At 48.6% G+C, this 21,120-nt stretch overlaps 1 protein-coding gene across 9 annotated transcripts in view; it reads left to right on the top strand.

The window, feature by feature from the left end:
- The window catches only part of SPTAN1 (spectrin alpha, non-erythrocytic 1), a 52,150-nt gene that overhangs the window by 30,676 nt on the left and 354 nt on the right, over positions 1-21,120 (top strand). For 3 of the 9 annotated variants that reach the window (XM_072984734.2, XM_072984735.2, XM_072984732.2), the window contains 32 exons: positions 577-600; positions 988-1,023; positions 1,165-1,212; positions 1,665-1,756; positions 2,034-2,178; positions 2,290-2,471; positions 2,607-2,706; positions 3,373-3,570; positions 4,038-4,184; positions 4,797-4,900; positions 5,040-5,202; positions 6,259-6,273; positions 7,875-8,006; positions 8,442-8,579; positions 8,896-9,000; positions 9,232-9,440; positions 9,991-10,111; positions 10,249-10,370; positions 10,729-10,861; positions 11,147-11,245; positions 11,507-11,666; positions 12,302-12,378; positions 12,656-12,865; positions 13,048-13,344; positions 13,720-13,832; positions 14,454-14,471; positions 16,470-16,532; positions 18,145-18,199; positions 18,775-18,971; positions 19,747-19,800; positions 20,205-20,351; positions 20,878-21,025. In XM_072984734.2, coding sequence (XP_072840835.2) covers positions 577-600; positions 988-1,023; positions 1,165-1,212; positions 1,665-1,756; positions 2,034-2,178; positions 2,290-2,471; positions 2,607-2,706; positions 3,373-3,570; positions 4,038-4,184; positions 4,797-4,900; positions 5,040-5,202; positions 6,259-6,273; positions 7,875-8,006; positions 8,442-8,579; positions 8,896-9,000; positions 9,232-9,440; positions 9,991-10,111; positions 10,249-10,370; positions 10,729-10,861; positions 11,147-11,245; positions 11,507-11,666; positions 12,302-12,378; positions 12,656-12,865; positions 13,048-13,344; positions 13,720-13,832; positions 14,454-14,471; positions 16,470-16,532; positions 18,145-18,199; positions 18,775-18,971; positions 19,747-19,800; positions 20,205-20,351; positions 20,878-21,025 — 3,852 coding nt within the window. The remainder of the gene's footprint in view (positions 1-576; positions 601-987; positions 1,024-1,164; positions 1,213-1,664; positions 1,757-2,033; positions 2,179-2,289; positions 2,472-2,606; positions 2,707-3,372; positions 3,571-4,037; positions 4,185-4,796; positions 4,901-5,039; positions 5,203-6,258; positions 6,274-7,874; positions 8,007-8,441; positions 8,580-8,895; positions 9,001-9,231; positions 9,441-9,990; positions 10,112-10,248; positions 10,371-10,728; positions 10,862-11,146; positions 11,246-11,506; positions 11,667-12,301; positions 12,379-12,655; positions 12,866-13,047; positions 13,345-13,719; positions 13,833-14,453; positions 14,472-16,469; positions 16,533-18,144; positions 18,200-18,774; positions 18,972-19,746; positions 19,801-20,204; positions 20,352-20,877; positions 21,026-21,120) is intronic. The other 6 variants (XM_078382679.1, XM_072984733.2, XM_072984738.2 and 3 more) reach the window with 3 other exon arrangements.

Genomic DNA, 21,120 nt, shown 5'->3' with positions numbered 1-21,120 from the left:
TCGCAGCCCTCCCTGGAGATCCCCGTTCTTCCAGCTAAGACCTAACCAGGCCTGGGTTTCCATACATTTTGAAATCAGACAATGCCAGCTGTAGGGATGTTTATGGAAGCCTGCGTTGTCCACACAATTTTTATAATATGCGCAACACGTTAGCTGTCCCCGAGATGCGCAGTGGCACTTGAGCACAATCTTTACGCTTAACGTCATGTTTTTTTGAGTCCACCCCAAGTGGCAAAGGGCCCTGATTGTCGTTGTCAGGGTAAGAGCCTTTCTCCTGGAGATTTAGCTCATTCTGTGGAGCAGAAAGCATTCGGAAAACCAAGACACTGGTGATGCTTGTTTTCGACTGCTAGCTGTGCCTGTCAGTTTTTAATTTCTGTTTGTAATTGCAAGGTAGCAAGAAAATCACAGTCCTATCAGCAGCAGGTATTTTCCTGCTAGAAACCCTAAAGAAACTCAGTTGCAGTAAAAGGCACAGTGAAAATGTTTAGTGATTTTCCTTTTCAAGAAGAGTTGACATCTGTTCTGATTCTGCTGTGCAGAAAAGAAATGGAAACATTTTCTTCTCTCTTGCAGGAAGTCTACGGAGCGATGTCCCGGGTAAGCACCCTTGTCCACTATGTAGTCTCGGTTCTAGTGCTCTTTGAGAGGGGTAGAATTGGGACCTAGAGCACACGTCCCAACCTGAGCGGACCGACGCTGAATCAGTGGGATTTATACCAACATTGACTTGCCATTGAACAAGACTAGCAGCTGATTTTAGGCCCCATCTTCAAAACCTATGTTAAGTCTTACTGAGTTCTGCAAGGTTTCCTCTTAAGTACATTGTGCAATATTGCAGTTTTGGTTATTGGCTTAAGAAAAAAAAATGTTGCATTGGTTTTTTTTTTAAATGACTTAGTCCTGTTGCTGACAGTAGCCCTTAAGTGTTTGGCAATTTCGATTCCGTGCGGTTTGGACTCACTATTTGATTGTTTCTTCAAACAGGATGAAACTGATTCCAAGACAGCATCTCCTTGGAAGGTAAGGGGCCCTTTGGAGGGATTAGATGGGTGTGGGGAGGGGTCTAGAAGCTGGTCAGTTTGTTTTTCTCCTCTACAACTTTTGGGGGTGGTTCAGATGATTAATTCTGGGATGTGTTCCCCCCCCCCTTTCTGTCTCCAGTCTGCGCGCCTGATGGTGCACACTGTGGCTACATTTAACTCTATCAAGGTAAGACTCGTTTAAGGTTTTTTGTTTTCATGGCCGAACAAATTTCCCCCCACCGCTCTGTTGGGATTACAGCTCCTGTTGTGCCCAGTCACGTCCGGAGGTTAGGAGTGGAGGGAAGGTTATTGTAGATGCTATCCCCACCTCTGCATCTCTTTGCGGCTCCCTCCAGGGTGGAAAAGCCCCTTGCTTTGCAGGGCTGCCCAGGGGCTGCTTGTGGAAACCTTTTATGTCTTTCCCCATCGCTGGCAAACTTTTCTCTCCTTGTCCTGAAGAGCGTCAGGGTCAGATCTGGCCTTGCTGCTGCTCCGTGAGAGGAAAGGAGAGACGTTCACCTCAGTGTCCCCATCGTTGTGACTCAACGCCCCGTGGGATTATGTTTCAAGAGTTAACCTATTTGGATCACTCCCTGGGCATTCTTGGGATTAACACGGTTCCTCTTCTTTCTTCTCCAGGAGCTGAACGAGCGTTGGCGAGCCCTGCAGCAGCTGGCAGAGGAGCGAAGCCAGCTCTTGGGAAGTGCTCACGAAGTCCAGAGATTCCACAGGTTAGGAGCCGTCGCTCCCAAATTGGTGGGCGTTCCACTGGTGCTCCATCTGAAAGGGGAGCGGCTTTGTGTTGTTGAAGCAGGTGGCCCCTTAAAATTCCAGCTGGGGAAAACAGAAGAGGTGGCATCTATAACAGGGCAACCCTCGGGGAAGACGGCCAAAGAATGGCTTCTGCTGCCCCCCCATCCCTCTACCCTTCTCGCTGCACTGTCATGGCATCTCACCCTTCCAGACATGTTGTTCAGTGGCTGTTTTGGTCCTTACTGTGCCTTACAGAGATGCTGATGAAACCAAGGAATGGATCGAAGAAAAGAACCAGGCCCTCAATACCGACAATTACGGGCACGACCTGGCAAGCGTCCAGGCGCTGCAACGCAAGCACGAGGGCTTCGAGAGGGATCTCGCCGCTCTGGGTGACAAGGTGTGAAGGAGGGGAGAGAGAGAGAGGAGGAGGAGGAGGAGAGCCGTTCGGTTCAGAGCCAGGCATGGTCCTTTTCCTCTAATCCGGTCTCCCCCACTTGCGTTGCTCCAGGTGAACTCTCTCGGAGAGACGGCGGAGCGCCTCATTCAATCTCACCCCGAGTCAGCGGAGGATCTCCAAGGAAAATGCACCGAGCTGAACCAGGCCTGGAACAGCTTGGGGAAACGGGCCAACCAGCGCAAGGAGAAACTTGGAGACTCTCACGACCTGCAGCGCTTCCTGAGTGACTTCAGGTGAGACTAGCCCCCCCTCCCTGGGTCCCTTCCCTTTTGTTTCTTTAAAGGTTGGGGTGCTGGGCTTAGGCTGGGCTGACTCTGAAGCCCGCGGAGGCTGTAAACATCGGCTGATCTTTGTGTGGCTCTCCCCAGGGACCTCATGTCTTGGATCAACGGAATCCGTGGGCTGGTGTCCTCAGATGAACTTGCCAAGGATGTGACAGGAGCCGAGGCGTTGCTGGAGAGACACCAGGTATGGCGGGCAGTCTTGCCTCCCGATCCAAGTGGGGTTCTTTGCAAAAGTGAGGTTTTGCCATCCCTTGGGATGAAGCGAGGCCCCTTTAAGCCACCCAGTAATGTTTGGGGCCTGCCCGTGTGATTCTGTGTGTGTTTGTGTATCCTCTTACATTCCACTCCTGTATGAATGCTTTAATCAGTTTTTGTTCTGAGTATACCACCAGCCCCAGCTTTGTAGGCAGGCTAGGTGAAGAACGACTGGGGCAGAGATACCACAGGGTTAAGAGCTGTTTGGAGATGAATGCGGTTCTCCTTGGGCCTCCTAGTCTGGCACGCAGACACCTCCCAGACGTGCATGGGCCCTCAAAAAAGAGGAATTCTTTGGGCTGGCTTCAGTAAGCCAGCTTTACAACCCCTTTCCTAGTCTTTTCTGCCTGTGTGGCTGTCTTTCATATTGGAAGAAGGCTGAGCCCGCTGGCGCTGAGCCGCCACGCCTAGGATGTCACGGGCACTGTCGCTGGGACAGCCCAAGCGTATCTTTTGCAAACCAGAAACGACCGCAGGGCCTCTCTTCAGAGCGCCGGGAGTTTGACACAAAGAATACACACGTGTAGCTGAGCCTTGTGGCCACTCCTGGCACTCTTCAGATGGAACAAAAAGTGTCCTCCTTACCTTCCGCTAGGAACACCGCACGGAAATAGATGCAAGGGCTGGCACGTTCCAGGCCTTTGAGCAGTTTGGGCAGCAGCTCTTGGCCCGGGGCCATTACGCCAGTCCAGAGATCAAGGAGAAGCTGGACATCCTTGACCAAGAAAGGGCGGACTTGGAAAAAGCCTGGGTCCAGCGACGGATGATGTTGGACCAATGCCTAGAATTACAGGTACGTCTGTTTGGTGGATCTGCCACCTCCTCCTTGGCCTTAAGGGATAGGGTGGTCCAGCAGTAGATTGCTCCTCCTGCTCTGGCTTTAGAGGTGGGGCTATGCAAATGACTTTGCGCTTCCCTCTTTGTGACTTTGGGGTTTCTTAATGTCAGCCAATTAGCAGCAAACATCCAGTCTGTGGGCAGCCTTCCTGGGGGCTGGAAGCAGGGCCAGCATACTTGCATGCAAGCAAGATCCGGCTGTAAAGGGAGCTATACTCCCGGGCTAGTTTTGATAAGGAGCTGGGCCTTAGTAGGCAGTCGGATGGACAGATGCACAGAGAGAAACTAAAATGGCTGAATCAAGCCCGGAGGGGCGCGCCAAGACTCTGTTGCCTTTTGGGGGGGGGGTAAAGGATCGTTCTAAGCAGTGGTGGCCAGCCAGTGTCCCTAACGTGCTTTTTTGCGTATTGGCTTCCCCTTCAGCTCTTCCACAGGGACTGTGAGCAGGCAGAAAACTGGATGGCCGCCCGTGAGGCTTTCTTAAACACGGAAGACAAAGGGGATTCCTTGGACAGTGTGGAGGCCCTCATCAAGAAGCACGAGGACTTTGACAAGGCCATCAACGTTCAGGTGTGAGGAGCGTCCCCTTGGGTGAAAGGATACCCCACCTTTGATGGATTAAGAGTTTAGGGATCCTGCCCCTTCTGTCCCATCGTCGGGAATTCCATAAGACCGTCAAACGTAAAAATAGCCCTACTGGATCAGATTAGTGGTTTATGTCGCTCAGAATACTGTTGCCATAGTTCTTTTCAGAAGCACCACTGGGGGGGGGGCAGGGTTTCCTGAAGCTTTTACCATACAGCACTGATCTACAGAACGTGCTGAATTTGCAAGAAACATCCATCAGCCCAAGTAGCATTATAGTGAGTAGCAAGAGGCGTTCCTTGGGATGGGTAGCTCCCTAGCAGCAGGCCAAAGAATCAGTTCCCAGCAGATTTTGAGCAGATGCCCTTTTACGGAGGGCACCCCCGTGAATGTGTCCAGGAGGTAAGCGCCGCTTGGCACTACAATACAAAGGCAACCATCTCTGGGCAAAACAGTGTTCTTATAATCAAGGATCCTTTGATTTCTCCATGAAGAAGTGCTTTCAGAATAATCCCTGCCCATAGCTGTTGAGGCGGAAACTCCTGTTCTTGATCCTCCTTTTCAAGGCGTCTTTTTTCTTTCTTTCTTTCTCTGCAGGAGGAAAAGATCGCAGCCCTCCAGTCCTTTGCTGACCAGCTCATCTCTGCTGATCATTATGCCAAAGGAGTCATTGCCAGCAGACGCAATGAGGTTCTGGACAGGTGGGTGGGACGTCTCCGTTTCTGGGAGCTGATTCTGTATGCCAGTTGGAATGGCCGTTCGTCCGGAGAGCCCGTCCTGTCTCTCGTAGTTTTGCTGGACCATTCACTGACACAAAGTGTGTGATTTCCTTCCTTCCAGGTGGCGTCGTCTGAAAGCTCAGATGATCGAGAAGAGATCTAAGCTTGGGGAATCTCAGACCCTCCAGCAGTTCAGCCGAGACGTGGATGAAATAGAGGCGTGGATCAGTGAAAAGCTCCAGACAGCGAGTGACGAATCATACAAAGATCCCACAAATATCCAGGTGAGGAGAGTTTATACAGATGTGCCATGCCTGATGAAGGGTGGGGGTGGCGGGTGCCCTCCTTCCTCCAGCTGGCACTCATTTGGATCCTCTTGATCTACTGTTGCTACCCACAGCCAAGGCTAGGTGGGAACGATGGGTGTTGTCGACCAACACTTGGTGGGGAAGGTGGGCTTGCATGTAGAGGTCCAGGATATGCAACGAGTTCCACTGAAGGAATTTCAGAGCTGACTGCACAGCCTGGCCCTGGAGGTGCCGAAGTTTGTGTGTGGAAACCACAGCGCACAAATCCATTCCTTCCTGTGGCTTGGTTGATTGATTCTGTTCATGTTGGAGGCAGACATTCCTTTTTTTAATTCCCATCACCAACAATTAAGTCCGGATTCTGTCCACGGAGGATGCTCAGTTTTCATCAGGTGGTTTTTGAAGTTTGCTCCCAGCTACAGTTTTTTTTCCGTTCTGAAATCCTCCAGTTCTTGAAACATGTTGATTTCTCCCTCTTGTGGGTTGTACCAGCGTGGCAGCATAATACCCTGTTTTCCCTGAAAATAAGACCTAACCTGAAAATAAGCCCTAGTATTATTTTTCAGGATGCTTGTCATATAAGCCCTACTTGAGAAATAAGCCCTAGTTAAGTGAAACCCCACCCTCCACCATTGTGCAACAACCAGAAGAAGATGACATGACTGTATTTGAATAAAAAATAGATTGTACATGAAAAAATAAAGCATCCCCTGAAAATAAGCCCAAATGCATTTTTTTAAGCAAAAATTAATATATGAACCTGTCACATTTTTGGTGAAACAGGTTAGCTGGCACTCACAGCAGAAGGAGAGATGTTATCTGACTTGCACACTCGGGGGTGGTGTATTTTTTGAGAGCTGCCCAAATACAAGCTCTGCTTCCATTTCTAAGATGCAGAACTTGTTTTTTCAATAAATAACAGAGATCTGTTTTCGGGACTCTTGCCTTTTAAAAAAAATAAAGTAAAATTACCCTTCTCTGGATCAGTATGAAATGCACTGATCTGTTTTTCTCTCTCAATCTGTTTTGTAGCTTTCCAAACTCCTGGTAAGTCTTGAATAGTTCAGTTTTGGTTTGGCTTGGTATATGTTTGTCCCTCGCCGTACATGACTTGTGTCAGAGGGTCATCTTTTGTTTGAAGTACGTTTTCATCCATTCACCCATTTGTTCATTCAGTCGGTCTCTCGTTACTCCCGCTCAATGATTGTGTTGTGCTACTTGTTGACTCATCATCGGGGCAAAGGTCTTTGTGTTTGGTTTTGCTCCTACTGTTTTTTAGTGTTTTATTTTTTGTAATGGCTCATCAAATCATCTATTAACCTGTTTGTATTGCAGCAGTCTTCTGCATGATCTGTTTAAGTTGCTGGTACCTTTTTTTGCTCCTTTTAAGAGGGCACGTGATAAAGGAATTACATTAATCTCTCTTCCATCTCTCTGTCTGTCTCTTGACATCTTTCTGTCTCTTAAAGTAGCTTGACTTACGATCAAGCAAAGACGATGGTTGAACTTGGGAGCTCAGTCCCGTACTTTGGAATAACAGGGTAGTCTCCTCTCTGCTACAGGAGCCTGGACAGATCTGGGCACAGCTTGATGTTAAAAAAAAAATTAGGAATGAAAGATAGCAGAAATGGACAGGTATTAATAGAGAGGACCAAAGCGTACACATGACACCTATGTTTAGTATTGACTCTTTGGAGAGAAACAGCGGAACTACAGGCAAGCAGGATGTTGCTTTCATTGGGAAATCAGAAGTGGGAAATTAAATAAATACATTTTACAGCAGTTTTGACATCCATTACCTCACTGTGGAGGTGGTTTTCACAACAGCATAGACGCAGGGTGGCTGAATGGTACTATCCTGCCACTGTGCGATCTGGTGTGGCAGCACTGGCGGGGCTTTTGACTCCACCAGGACGGAGTTGGGTCTCGGCCAAGGAGCTGAGCTGTGCTGAAGGAGAGGACCTGACACAATCTCTTCTTGTCTTTGGGGGGGGGGGACGTCTGGTGGCGCCTTTGCACTTCGATCTGACCTGAACGACCCCGGTCCCCTGATTATTTCTGCCCGTTTGGCTCTGTGCTCTCTGGCTCAGTTGCTGGGCAGCATGGAAGAGCGGATGTTGAGTCTCTCGCTGAGATCAGCCACCCAGCTGTGGCGGAGACTGACAGTCGACTGCCTCAGGCCCCTTGGTGTCTGTAGCATGCTTTGTCTCTGGTGGGTTCCTCTGCTCAGACTGGCAGGCAGGAGCAGGGGTGCCTTCCTAAGCTTTTTTCTCCTCGAGGCACCCTGCTCCTCCCCAAACCCCACCATGAATTTGTTTCTACCGATTTAGGTGCAGATCAATTTGCTGCCCCTCCTTCTGTGTCAGATTCAAAACAGGTAGCAGTCTTGCTTTAAGTAGATCTGTTCCTTCGATTCAAACGGGAAAAAGTGGGAGAGTATACGTAATAATTATATCCCGGGGAGCAAACAAAGGTTGGATGCTGCCATCTTAGGAGAGTCACCAAGTGTGCTCCAGATTGGAATATTCTCAAGGTCACCATCTTCTGGTTTCTTTCTGTCAAATGTTTCATTTTCCACCCTTGCATGAGAAGAATTTCCGAGCTGTTTCCCACTTACTCACGGGCTCCTCCTGTTCTGCTGTCTCCAGAGCAAACATCAGAAGCACCAGGCCTTTGAAGCCGAACTGCATGCCAACGCTGACCGGATCCGTGGCGTCATTGATGTGGGGAACTCCCTCATTGAACGAGGCGCCTGCGCAGGCAGTGAGGATGCTGTGAAGGTGGGTGTTGCCCTCAGTGCCACTTGGTTACGCGGAATCCATCCAGCAGCAATTAAAATTGAGCTTCTTTGTCAGTAGCATCTGCATTCTTCCAAATGAAACATGCTGCCCAGATCAGCTGCATGTAGTAGATCCCTGGTTATGCTAAGACTGGAGAGATTCCTAGGATCCATGGGCTCCATGTGACCCTCCCAGGTTGTATTCGTGGCCTGCAGGACCCCCCAAATAAAAGAAAAATCACAAAAAAAAAAATACTTGGTTGACCCTTCTGCTCCAAATGAAAATCCACACTTTTGGGGATACAGTTCCCCTCTGAAATAAAGTATGGGCTACATTATTTCACGTGGCAAAATCAGTGGAATATTTATTCTGTGGGGATCTGGTTTGTGACTTTTGAACCTGAGTCACTTCTGGTCTTTTCTTTCTTGGCATTAGGCTCGTTTGGCTGCTCTTGCTGACCAGTGGCAGTTCCTGGTGCAGAAATCGGCAGAGAAGAGTCAGAAGCTGAAGGAAGCCAACAAACAGCAGAATTTCAACACTGGGATCAAAGACTTTGATTTCTGGCTTTCAGAGGTAGCTTCTCTAACTTTTTCTGCTCTCAGGATGTGGATTCAGCCTATGGACAGGGAAAATCCCAGGTTTATGAAAACCGTGATTTTCAGTATTCTCAAAAATGGTTAGTAGAGAGTAAATTTAAAAGCCTGTGAAGATTACTTGCTTTGTAGTCCTTGTTGTACTGAGGACAAGTGGATCATCTGGAAACAGGTGGCATAGTTTTGCCAGTTTGTGAAAAAGGAAAGGAATATTAACTCGGGTAACTTCAGAAACACAACAGCAACAATCCCCATATTCCACAAGTGTATGAGCTAGCTTTCCTTGTCTCCTCCAGGTGGAAGCCCTGCTTGCATCTGAAGATTATGGGAAAGATCTGGCATCTGTGAACAATCTCCTGAAGAAACACCAATTATTGGAAGCGGACATCTCTGCCCATGAGGTAGGAGTTGTTAGCTGTGATCTCAGAAACACATGCCAAACCATGGTTTGATGTTCTCATCTGATCCTGCTCCAGCTGACAAACAAACCATGGTTTGCAGGCTAGAGCGTGTGCTTAACAGTGCTGTGATGTTGGATCTACCTGGAGGTCTAGATCTAGATTGAGCTTTCTCCAAATACATGCCAGAGAGTGTACCTTAAGCTCAAGTGCTTCTTCTTTCCTTGTTCTTAGGATCGCTTAAAAGACCTGAACAGCCAGGCTGACAGCCTGATGACCAGCAGTGCTTTTGACACCTCCCAAGTCAAGGATAAGCGTGACACTATCAATGGACGGTTCCAGCGTATCAAGAACATGGCAGCTGCCCGCCGTGCCAAGCTGAATGAGTCCCACCGCCTGCATCAGTTCTTTCGGGACATGGATGATGAGGAATCCTGGATCAAGTACGTAACTCTAGAGATTTTTAGAATGCAAGGATCCAAGTACATCTGCTAATCCTAACTAGATCATATCCAATGACTCAATGAGATTTATGTAAATATTGATTTATCATTACATACTTGATTATGTTTACAGTGGTGCCCCGTATAGCGAGGTTAATCCGTTCCGGATTAACCTTCGCTATACAAAAACATCGCTGTGCGGGTAAGGAAAGCCTATTGGAACGCATTAAACTTAGTTTAATGCGTTCCAATAAGCGTCCAAACTTACCCCTCCAGCGATGTTTTCGCGTCCGGCGGCCAAAATGGCCGCCGGACGGCCCAATCGTCGCAAAGCGAGTGCGGCGATTGGGGCAGATCCGTATAGCGATCCCCAAAAAGGGATCGCTATACGGATTCTTCGTTAAACGGTGCACTCATTAAGCGAGGCACCACTGTATTTTCGTTGGGACTGCCACATAGATTTCGATCAGACCTGCAACTTTATTTATGGTTATGAGTTTTATATCTATTTAAGTGTATTTATTCTCTCTTTTCCCCCTTTACTGTTCAGAGAGAAAAAGCTACTTGTCAGTTCAGAAGATTACGGCAGAGACCTGACAGGGGTGCAGAACTTGAGGAAGAAACACAAGCGCCTGGAAGCAGAATTGGCAGCACATGAACCTGCCATTCAAGTGAGGGAGCTGCGTATAAAATATGCACATTTGGGGTGTGAAAAATACAATGTTTAGTGGTTGTGGCTGTCCAGCAGTCCAAGTCAGAGTGTAATTGATCTTGTCAGCCACAGTGATGGTTTTTGTCTGTCAAACAGGGTGTCCTGGACACCGGGAAGAAGCTCTCTGATGACAACACCATTGGGAAGGAAGAGATCCAGCAAAGACTGGCCCAGTTTGTGGAACACTGGCAAGAGCTCAAGAAGCTGGCGGCTGCGCGGTGAGTAAAGAGCTGCTTCCAAAGCGGCCAGGCTTTTTGACCGGCGGTTTCTCCCTTAGGGATGCAGGATCAGAATTACAGCAAACAAGATGGCGTATTTCTGTAGGCCAAGTAGTCTTCTACAGTGCAGAAATCATATGGATTTTTGCATCACACGGGACCTTCTCCTGGGGGCTGTGTTGGTGGCAGGGGTGAGCCAGATGTGGCCTCCTGGAGGTGGCTGGACTGCCGATGAGAAGGAGTGTTGGGAATTGTTCTCCAGCAACCTCTGGTGGGTGGTGCTTTGGCCTCTCCAGCTGTGTATCGAGGGGAAGGCGTGGGGGGCAGGCCTGACTTCTCCTCTCTGGTTCCACTGTAGTGGTCAGCGGCTAGAGGAGTCTCTGGAGTACCAGCAGTTTGTGGCAAATGTGGAAGAGGAGGAAGCCTGGATCAATGAGAAGATGACGCTGGTTGCCAGTGAGGACTATGGAGACACGCTTGCCGCTATCCAGGTAAGCAAGAGTTGATAGCCCGGTTGGTGGCAACGTTTTGTTGATGAGTCAATCAATGGGGAAGCCCAGGAGGGGGTGATCTGGGTGCTCTGCCCCCCTTCTGTCCTCACGACAGACAGTTTTGTGTCCGAGTGGGGATTTGGACCCCGATTTCTCTGAGGTTAATTAACATCCAGCATCCCTTCCTCTGCACCACCCATTGTAGAAAACGCTCAAGGTTCAGCCCTTCGGCCCACCGGCTGAGTTCTGTCCCAGCTCTTCCTGTAAACTTGTCCTCCCTCGCAGGGCCTGCTGAAGAAGCACGAAGCGTTCGAAACGGATTTCACCGTGCACAAGGACCGAGTGAACGATGTATGTGCTAATGGCGAGGATCTCATCAAGAAGGTAAACAGAACTGGAGCGGCTTTTTTAAAAAAGCCACATGCCAATCTTATCAGAGAGCCTTTGCGGCAGAAGCACAGAGAGCAACTGCTGCTGTGATGCCAGGGTGGCATCTCCCACCTCTATCCTGGTCCGTGAGACTGTTTATCAGGTACCCCAACTCTGTTGTCAGGATGGTGTGGCTCCACCTTGCTATCGGCAGAGGAAATGGCCATGTTAGGGTCAAATCAGAAGCACTGTGTTTTTTTTTTTTCTTTTATGCAGAACAATCATCACGAAGAGAACATTACCGCCAAGATGAAGAGCCTGAGGGGCAAGGTGTCTGATCTGGAACGAGCAGCGGCCCAGCGCAAGGCCAAGTTGGATGAAAACTCTGCCTTCCTCCAGTTCAACTGGAAGGCAGACGTGGTGGAGTCTTGGATAGGTATGAACGGTGCCTCTTGGGCCGATAAGACATGCGCCATGTAGAGTAGTATGTGAGGGCAGAAGCCACGCCTCTCAGCCAGTAGAATAAGTGCTGTGTCTGTCTGTGGGCCATGGGGCTGGCAAAGCTGGCTTGCTGTTGCTTTCTGTTTTTTCAGAGTAATGCAGTTTCAAGTCCGTTGCATTGTTTGGTAGCTGAGGTTAGTTTTCCGTTTCAGCAACCAGTCATTTGGGTTGTCTGATTACCCTGGGAAAAATAATTTTTTTGAAGGACCTTCTAAGGATCTTCAGCACATATTATAGTTTATGTATTAATTTAAATAACTCTAGAGTGCCTGTGAGTTTTCTATAGACAATTGCAATAAAATATGGCTTGGAGAAGTAAATTGCTTTGTTTTGCAAGACACCCTTCCCAACTGCCATCCCACTGAGGAACTCTTAAAACAACACTAAAAAGCCAGTGGGAAGCATTCTGCTTTGGAGGTCTCTCCATCCTTGTATTCTCAATTTAGTAACTGTATTGTATTTATTTTTTGCATTAAATACTTCAAAATTGGTTTGTTTGTTTTTAAAAAAGTGGATGGGGGAAAGCACTGGAAGTAGACCAAGACACAGTTTTTGTTCTTTTTACTTTAGGTGAAAAAGAGAACAGCCTCAAGACGGATGACTATGGCCGTGACCTCTCTTCTGTGCAAACCCTCCTCACCAAGCAGGTAGGTGGAAGCGGGGGGAACTCCCCCACCCCAAGAGAGATGGGGCCGGCTCCTTCACTCCTGGACCCTAGTCAGAGTGAGGGAACACACGCTGGTTTCTCTCAACATTTTGTGTGTTAAGATGTATTGATACGTAAAACAGCTATTCTTTAATATCTGTGTTGTGCTTTGAGGCCCACAGTCTGAAAAACTGTGAAAATCTTGGTTTGGTGGTGATAATCATTAGTAGTGAAAAGGACCCAGTGCTGGACCTCTTCTCCTCTTTTTGCTATTCCAGGAAACCTTTGATGCCGGACTCCAGGCTTTCCAGCAGGAAGGCATTGCCAACATCACAGCCCTGAAAGACCAGCTTCTGGCCGCCAAACACATCCAGTCCAAAGCCATTGAGGCTCGCCATGCCTCGCTGATGAACCGCTGGAACCAGCTGCTGGCCAACTCTGCTGCCAGAAAGAAGAAACTCCTGGAGGCCCAGGAACATTTCAGGAAGGTGGGTGGGAGGCCGTTTTCTTTGGTTTGCGCCTGGCTCGTCCTCGCTGCTTATGGGGGAGGACAAGATTTCCCCTCCTGCTGGAGGTCCGTCGATTTCAGTCCTTCATGGAGTGGCTTCAGTCGCCGCCTCTTTGCCTCCGAGCCCTCGGTTGGCACCTGGACGCTTGTCTTCTCTTTCAGGTGGAAGACCTCTTCCTGACTTTTGCCAAGAAGGCATCAGCCTTCAATAGCTGGTTTGAGAATGCCGAGGAGGATCTCACGGACCCCGTGCGCTGCAACTCCCTGGAGGAGATCAAGGCCCTGCGTGAGGCTCATGACGCATTCCGCTCCTCGCTCAGCTCTGCCCAGGCAGACTTTAACCAACTAGCTGAGCTGGACCGCCAGATCAAAAGTTTCCGGGTGGCTTCCAACCCCTACACCTGGTTCACGATGGAGGCCCTGGAGGAGACCTGGAGGAATCTGCAGAAGATAATCAAGGTAGCTGGCACCACCCTCTTCCTCTTGTTGCTCCCCACGTTCCTTCCTAGGTGCACACAAGACTCACTGTGTCAGATCTCCAAGCTTTCCTCCCATGGGCCTGAATGGTTCCTGCACGGCTCCATGTCATGGAATACAGGCCATGTACTGTTGTTTAAGGATTCCCAGCCCAGTTAACCCCTGATTGGTAAACCTTATATGACCCCACCCTCCTAAGGATTATCATCAACTCTTCCATCAAATGGCGACTGGGGTGTACTTGTGTGGGATCATATGTATTTAGCTATTCTCCCCCCCCCCCCAGTCTGAGGAAAGGTAACTCCAAGCTTGATCATCCTCCTTCCCAGATTTTCACGCGGTTCTGATTCTTCTTAGGAACGTGAACTAGAGCTGCAGAAGGAGCAGCGCAGGCAGGAGGAGAATGACAAGCTGCGCCAAGAGTTTGCTCAGCATGCCAACGCTTTCCACCAGTGGATTCAGGAGACCAGGTGCCTCCTCCCTTTCTGTCTTTTACTCTTTCTGACTTGTATGGAATCCTTTTGGTGGTTGCTTCCAGAAGCCCCCCCCCCCCCCCCGCCAAGGTGATGATTAGGCTGAAAACCTTTGTATGGCCATGGAGATTCCTGGCTGGTCTTGAGCAAACCAGTCTAACTGGTTTTGCAGAGAAAACATAAGGGGAACAAAGAAGAGAGGAGGGTGGTAGTAAAAACAACCCCCCCCCCAAAACTTCATTGTATAGGGAAGAGCAGGTTAGAAATTCAATAATAATAATGACAGACAGACTTGCTGGATAGGGGTCTGGATCCCTGCATGCAAAAGTGCTTTTTCTCCTATACTCAGATTGAATTCCATGCTTCCATAAAAAATTACGCTGCATTTTCTGCAAGGATTTTCAAGGAATACGGATTTTAGTGCACGGGGAGGCAGTAAAGAGAAGTAGGCGGCTTCAGCCAAAGCGCAGAAAGCCGCCTTTGGAGATGTTGGCAGGAAAGGGTTTCTCAGTTGCTGGAATGTTAAACCAAACCAGCCTTGGTGACCAGTGTTGCTTTTCTTGTCTCCCTCTCCCTCCTTCTCCTGTGCCTCGGTGCCTCGACCTTCGTGTTCTCCAGGACCTACCTGCTTGACGGGTTAGTACAAAATAATAACTCACCGCAAAAACTCTTTTTGTACGTGTGTCTGCTTTTACCTGCCATTGCTTCGCTTGTGGAAAACGTATTATAAAAGATGCCCATATTTTTCAGGCATCCGTGCCTGGGTTCTGCATGAGGGCCTTGTTCCATCTCCTGTCACGTGTACAGGAAATAGAGCACAAGGCAGGGAAACAGAAACAAAGCTGTTTTTTTTTTCCTCTCCCACCACCAAAAATCACAAAACCGAGCAAACGAGAGCCTCCTTTTTGGCCATTGCGATGACATGTTCTCCTTTGTCATCCAACCCTTTAAGTTGAAGCAAAATCAAGAGTTCCTCGCTTTGCCATTGCACGAGAAATCAGGCCAGTTCTAAAACAATGGGGCTAGTTTTCGCCCTTCAGTATTTGCTCCACAAAACACCCCATTGCCTTCCCCCCCTTCTAGATTTTGCTACTTAGCCAAGCTCTCCTGCTGTCAGACTGTGCTTGTGAGTTCACTATGCTGTGCTGCTAGAAACAGATGTGCCCCTATTGGAAAACTCTGGCGCTCTCCTGATGGCCAACCAGCAGCCTGCCTTCTAACCATGGCCGGCTTCCCATGGAACAGCCAAAAGAGATTTTGGCTCCTAGCACCCAGTTTCCGAATTCCTGCCCTCTTTGGACTCTCTCATCAGCTGCTAGCTGTTGCTGCCTTTTCCCAACCGGAATCAGAACCCAGTTCAAATTTGCAGCTCTCACTTTGGGGCACCGAGACTGTTGAAGCACTCTCTGTCTCTCTAAGGTGGAGGCCTGTGGCTGCCAGACAAAGCACACACTGTGCGGTCAGACGGTCTGGTTTAGTGCAAGAGAGCTTCCTGGGCGCCCAAACGGACGGCTAACCATGCAGTGCTCAGAAACGTTCCTTCTCTGTACTATGACTCTCTCTGCTGGCAGGAGATTTTGGGAGTTGTAGTCTGAAAAGCAATTTTTAAAAGCTCGTTTCAGTATTTTTGTCTGTCATCGTGTGTGTGTGTGTGTGTGTTGGGGAGGCTGTTGTTTTCCACATGAGAATCCATCTTTCATCCCCAGATAGTATGGTCCACTGGTCAAAGGATGATAGGAGCTCTAGTCCAAGATACCTAGAGTTCACCAGGTAGCCAGAGAAGATGTTTTCCTTCTCTGCCAGTAGGCGGATTAGCAGTTCCTGGCATCAGTCCTGTGCTTTTCTTTATATGGGAAAGGGCTTGGATTTTTGAAGGGTGTTGGTTCATTTTCCACCCCTTCAGTTCCTTTTTGGAGAGCTAAAGCCCACACCCTGACACATACATACAGCAGATGTGTTGCAGGGTTGTGCTGCTCCTGACTGTTAAGTGGATGATGTTGGGAATTTCCCCCTTGCAAAATGTCCCTGATGCCTCTGATACGTTGGGCCATCGCCTTCATTGGCCCTTGTTAGTGGCACCAGGAAGAGGGAGACTGCAGTGCACTTGTGATCAACCAGCATGCTGCAGTGATGGCAGCCCGCACACTGTCTCCCTGGCATGATGCTGTTTGGTTCAATGCAAAAGGGCCCATGGGGGGGTCTCAGCATTTCCACTTCTGTGAGGATCCTCAAGAGGAAGAAGCTGGGATTGGAACTTTTCCCTCAAGACGCCACAGGGCTTGGTCAGAAGTGGGGAATAGAGGCAGCTTGGGAGGAAGAAGCCCAGAAAAGTGGGAGGCCTTCCCTTTCTGATGGGGAGCAGAAGTCCTGCTTTTGGTCTGGCCTCCCCAAGCTTGTCCTGTGGGGCTGCTGCTTGCCTGTATGCATTTGGACATGGTAGAAATCCTCCCGGGGTGGCTCCTTGCCACAGAAGGTGGGGCTGCGCCCTGTCCTTGTGTGTGTGTGTGCGTGTGACTGCTGCTGCTGCTGCTGCTTGTGAGCTGCTAGCGCTGGTTGGAGCTGTGCTCCTGATTGCTGTGTGCTCTCCTTTTTCTTCCCATTTGGAATTTCACTTGGTTTCTTTTCTTTGAATAGCATAGCATACCGTCGTGTCATTCGTGTCTATCAGTATGAAGTTGGGGATGATCTGTCTGGAAGGTTCTTCTTCTTATTTTTCTTATCTCACTGTGTTCTTTTTTTGTTATGTCTTTTTTAAGCGCACTCCTAATTCCAAAGGCTCGCTTTTTCTTTTGACTAACTGTCACTGCCGTGAGATGCTTTGGGCCGGGAGGGAGTGGTGTTTTTTTTCCCCCCTTCTGTTAGCCTACGGTTTCTTTGGCCGAAATATTCTGGGTCCCTGCTTTTGATCTGTTTTAAGCCTGCACTGACCGAGAGCCGTAACCCTCTGGGAGTGAGACTCACCCACAAAAATCTGGTGCTTTTGCCTTAGCACTGAGTGGTTCTTCCTAGCTGAAGCTAGTGTGAAAGTCCACACATCCCCTCCCGGGAGGGGCATGGTTGGGTTGGGGTGAGAGAGGAGGACACTGGACGTCTCACAGGGGCACTGAGAATGTGCAACCCACCTGCACAATAGCAAAGACTTGCTGTTTGTACACCGATTGTCCATTGTGATCTTGCACCATAAATGTTCCAGGACAGAGGCTCTAAATACAATGTGCTGTGACAAAAACTGCTGCCTTGTTAATGCTGCTATGATTTAGCAGGAAATTCAAAATGGCCTTATTGGGCTAGTCTGGATTAAATCTTGGCTTCCAAATATTCTCCTTTCTTCTGCCTACTTAAGCAGTGCCAAAGTTAAAAAAAGCAGGCCGTGCAATGGTTATTCTTCAAGAAGCGCAGTGCCCTAATGACGGATCCTTAAATTGCAGCTTGAGCCTCGCGAGGCCCCTCTGCCCGTTGGTGTTCCAGGGGGCTGCCTGGGATCTCCCCCCACGGTGATCTCGGAGCGACTGCTCCTCTGTATTCCCGAGGCACTGGTCTGCATGAGTGTTTGGTGGTGTTGAAACTGAGCCAGTAGTTTTGTGAAGGTTTTCCACACGCTTCCTCTGTGCAAAGCCTTGCTAGAGCTCTGTCGCTCATTGGCCAACCAAGCTCATCTCAATCAAATCACTCGTGGTTTGTGTGTGTCGGGCACCGTTGGGCGGGTGAGGTTGCACTGGAAACGGGGGTGTCTCACTCAGTCCATTGAGAAGTGAGCGCTTTGGATTTGGCATGAAGTGTTTTCTGTTTTTTTTTAACCCCCCCTCCCCCTTTACGGCTGTGAAAATGGGGCTTGAACTTAACTATCAAAAGCTGCCCAGTGCAGTCTGCTTAACCCTCAATTGGAGACCAAGCCTTCCAGCCATTTTTTAAAAAATGGAATTAAAAAGGATTTCCAGGAGTGTTTCGGGTCAGCCTCAGGAAAGAATCTTGTTTCATCCAGGACTTGACTGTCTTCTGTCTGTCGTAGTTGTGCGATCCACCTTCTATACAGACCGCTTTGAAAAATTTAAAACGTATACTGTTCTAGTATACAATCCAGTGAGAATGTTAGTTGCCTGGTAAGCTATCCTAGAATACTTAACACAATAGAAATGAATGGAGTTTTGAAGGAAACGTGGTTATAGTAGAGTCTGGAGGGCTTTTATGATCCTCATTTCTTAGAGGGTCAGGAGAAATTACACTGAGAAGGAATGCTGTTAATTTCGAGCCCCATCGTGTTTTGCATCCAATTATCAAGAGCCCCCTCTCATTTTAACTCTCTGTTTAGGTCCTGTATGGTGGAGGAATCGGGAACCCTAGAATCGCAGCTTGAAGCTACCAAAGTATGTGTCTTCCTTTTCTTGCACTGAAATGCAGAGTTTGGGGGGGGAGATTCATTTCATGAGTGTTTCCACTTTACAGCCCGCTTACATGTGGCATACAAAGGGTGGTGGGGTCTAGCTTCGATTTTCATTCTCTGTTCTTGTGTGTCTTGGAACAAACTTCAATAGGGAGAGGTTTTATTTTCTTTAAGACAGTTTCATGGCTGAAGGATTTGCATCTCCCAGAACCCCAGTTCTGTGTTTTTAACCACTGCAAGCAACGCTTTGGACTGTATAGTAATCTGTCATTCCTTGGCTTCTGCCTTGAGGTTACTTCATGTAGAGGAATACTGTAATTGCTGCTTATGTTACCTGCTCAGGAGCTCTCCCCTCCCCCCCCCCCTAAGCATACATTTGCTGCTGGACTGGTGATGCAAACCTGGTAGCAAGCTCATCTGCAGAACCAGAGGTGGGAGTTATTCCCAGCATCATGAATCCAAAAGTAGAAGGGCAGCGTCTTGACAATGAGCTTCTTGATCCCACGGAGCGGGACAGACTCCCACATTCCATTTTGATGCCTCCCCTCTTCCCCACAGCGCAAGCACCAGGAGATCCGGGCCATGAGGAGCCAGCTGAAGAAGATCGAGGACCTGGGAGCTGCCATGGAGGAAGCTCTGATCCTGGACAACAAGTACACAGAGCACAGCACTGTGGGGCTGGCACAGCAGTGGGACCAGCTTGACCAACTGGGCATGAGAATGCAACACAATCTCGAACAGCAAATACAGGCCAGGTAAGTCGGTGGGGCGGCCTCCTCCTTGAATTCTGCTCCGCAAAGCAGAGGCCAAGACCTAGCGTTCCCTGGAGCTGATCTTAGAAATGCCAGATGCCAGGTGTGTTCTGGAGGCTGCATGGCAGGGGTGGGGGACATCAGCCTCTGGAGTAGAAGCTGGCAGGGTTGTCCCTGATAATCACACTCGCGTCCCTTATGAGGCCATCCTTTCGAGATCTTGTAGGGGTTATTTTCTGGTTTAGAATGAGCGATCATCTGGTCACTGGCAGCGAGAGCTTCTCTTCAGTAATATGTGCTTGATTTTGATCTTGCCCGTGTCAGGAGCGTGGCTCTCCCAAAATTCTTCAAAACTGAACACAGCCCTCTCTACACCTGAAAAAGCTTCCTTGCCTTTGCTTTATGGGCAAAGTTTTTTGACTCACCGAATTTCAGCCAACTAACATTTTATGCTCTTAGAATGAAAATTATGCTTCAAAGCAGGACACGAAGCAGTCCAAATATTCCTTTACTCTACAAACAGAGACTGTAGCCCAGGTTACACTTGGTGTGGGAGCCTCTTATCGGCCATGTCATTAAGTCTGTTGAATTCATGCGACCAGGGGCAATTCATGGCTTCTCCTTGTACCTTGGCCCCAGGAGGGGATGTAGGGGAATGAAGCACATCATTCCTTTCTCATCACCACACTTTTCCAAAGCTTCTGTACCTAATGTGTAAAAGCAAGCTAAATTTTTCCTACTGCCAGCCAAAGTTTTATTATGGTGTTTTTCCTTTTAGAAACACAACCGGAGTTACCGAAGAAGCCCTCAAGGAGTTCAGCATGATGTTTAAGTAAGTCTGCTGGTCTTAATCATCATCATCTTAGAACTGTAGAGCTGGAAAGGGACCCAGTGGATCATCTAGTCCAGCCCCCGTCATGGAGGCCCAGTGAGGGATCAAACTCCCAACCTCTGGCTTTGACTCTCCGGACGTTTTTTATCTACAGAAAGGATAAGTGAGCCCACATTTTGCTGGCAGCTAACCTTTGCTCTGCTTCAGTCTGTTTGCTGAAGGAGGAGGAGATGGGTGAGAGTGTGTGGGGTGGCAGGACAACCTGTCTTTACTAGTTATCAAATGTGTATATGTATTACTAGACTCTACCATTGTTTTGTAGATAATGAAGTTTGGGAGAGGTGAGGGCAGAACCTATGTAATCTGTCTAGCGAATAAGCTTAATGCCTTACGTTTGATTCCAGACATTTTGATAAGGACAAGTCTGGTCGTCTGAATCACCAGGAGTTTAAATCCTGCCTGCGGTCCCTTGGCTACGATTTGCCCATGGTGGAGGAAGGAGAGCCAGATCCGGAGTTTGAGGCTATTCTCGACACAGTTGATCCTAACAGGTACAAGCCCCGCAGGGGCATTTTGCTGTTGGCATCCAGCTTGCCTAGTTCTTCAAAATAAAAATCCCAGAGTCGCCAAATGTAACATTTCATTTGAAAGCAGAGTGCTTAAGAATCAGAAAAATGCAGCTGTATCTACCTTGTGATTTCATACTTAAGTGGGGTAGGCCTTCACACACACACATCTAATTAAGGTCATAGTTTTAATTTCATTAAAAGTTCACATGGACCCCCCTTTTTCATGATTTCCATTTTGGCTATGGGTGCTGAGTAGACAGTTCATCTCTGCAAAAGCGGCGGGTTTTCATCTTGCAGAACTCTGAGCAGGATGTTGGCCAAGTCCATTTCTTGACCTCATCTTTTTCATCAAACTTGCTTCCTGTACGAAAGGTGACCTATCTTTTTCTGCAATGTCTCTGCTTGAAAGCTTTTAGCTGATCTCAAAACAACCAATGCTTGCTAGGCAGGGGTTGCTCTGAAGCAGTCCTGTTTAGCTTGTGGTGGTTTTCTTTCCCCCTTTTGACAGGGACGGACACGTCTCGCTGCAAGAATACATGGCCTTCATGATCAGCAGGGAGACGGAGAACGTCAAGTCTAGTGAAGAGATAGAAAGTGCTTTCCGTGCCCTCAGCTCTGAGGGCAAACCGTACGTGACCAAGGAGGAACTCTACCAGGTAAATACCGGCCTGTTCTTTCACCTGGCTCCTGCTTTCACTGTGCTGACAGCTTCCTTGCCATCATCCCCTCCCCCTCTCACTCCACACGTCTC

Source organism: Pogona vitticeps, chromosome ZW-PAR, assembly GCF_051106095.1.
Source record: "Pogona vitticeps strain Pit_001003342236 chromosome ZW-PAR, PviZW2.1, whole genome shotgun sequence".
NCBI lineage: Eukaryota > Metazoa > Chordata > Lepidosauria > Squamata > Agamidae > Pogona > Pogona vitticeps.
The sequence above is the reverse complement of the archived record's forward strand: the minus strand, read 5'-3'. Positions and strand labels throughout refer to the sequence as shown.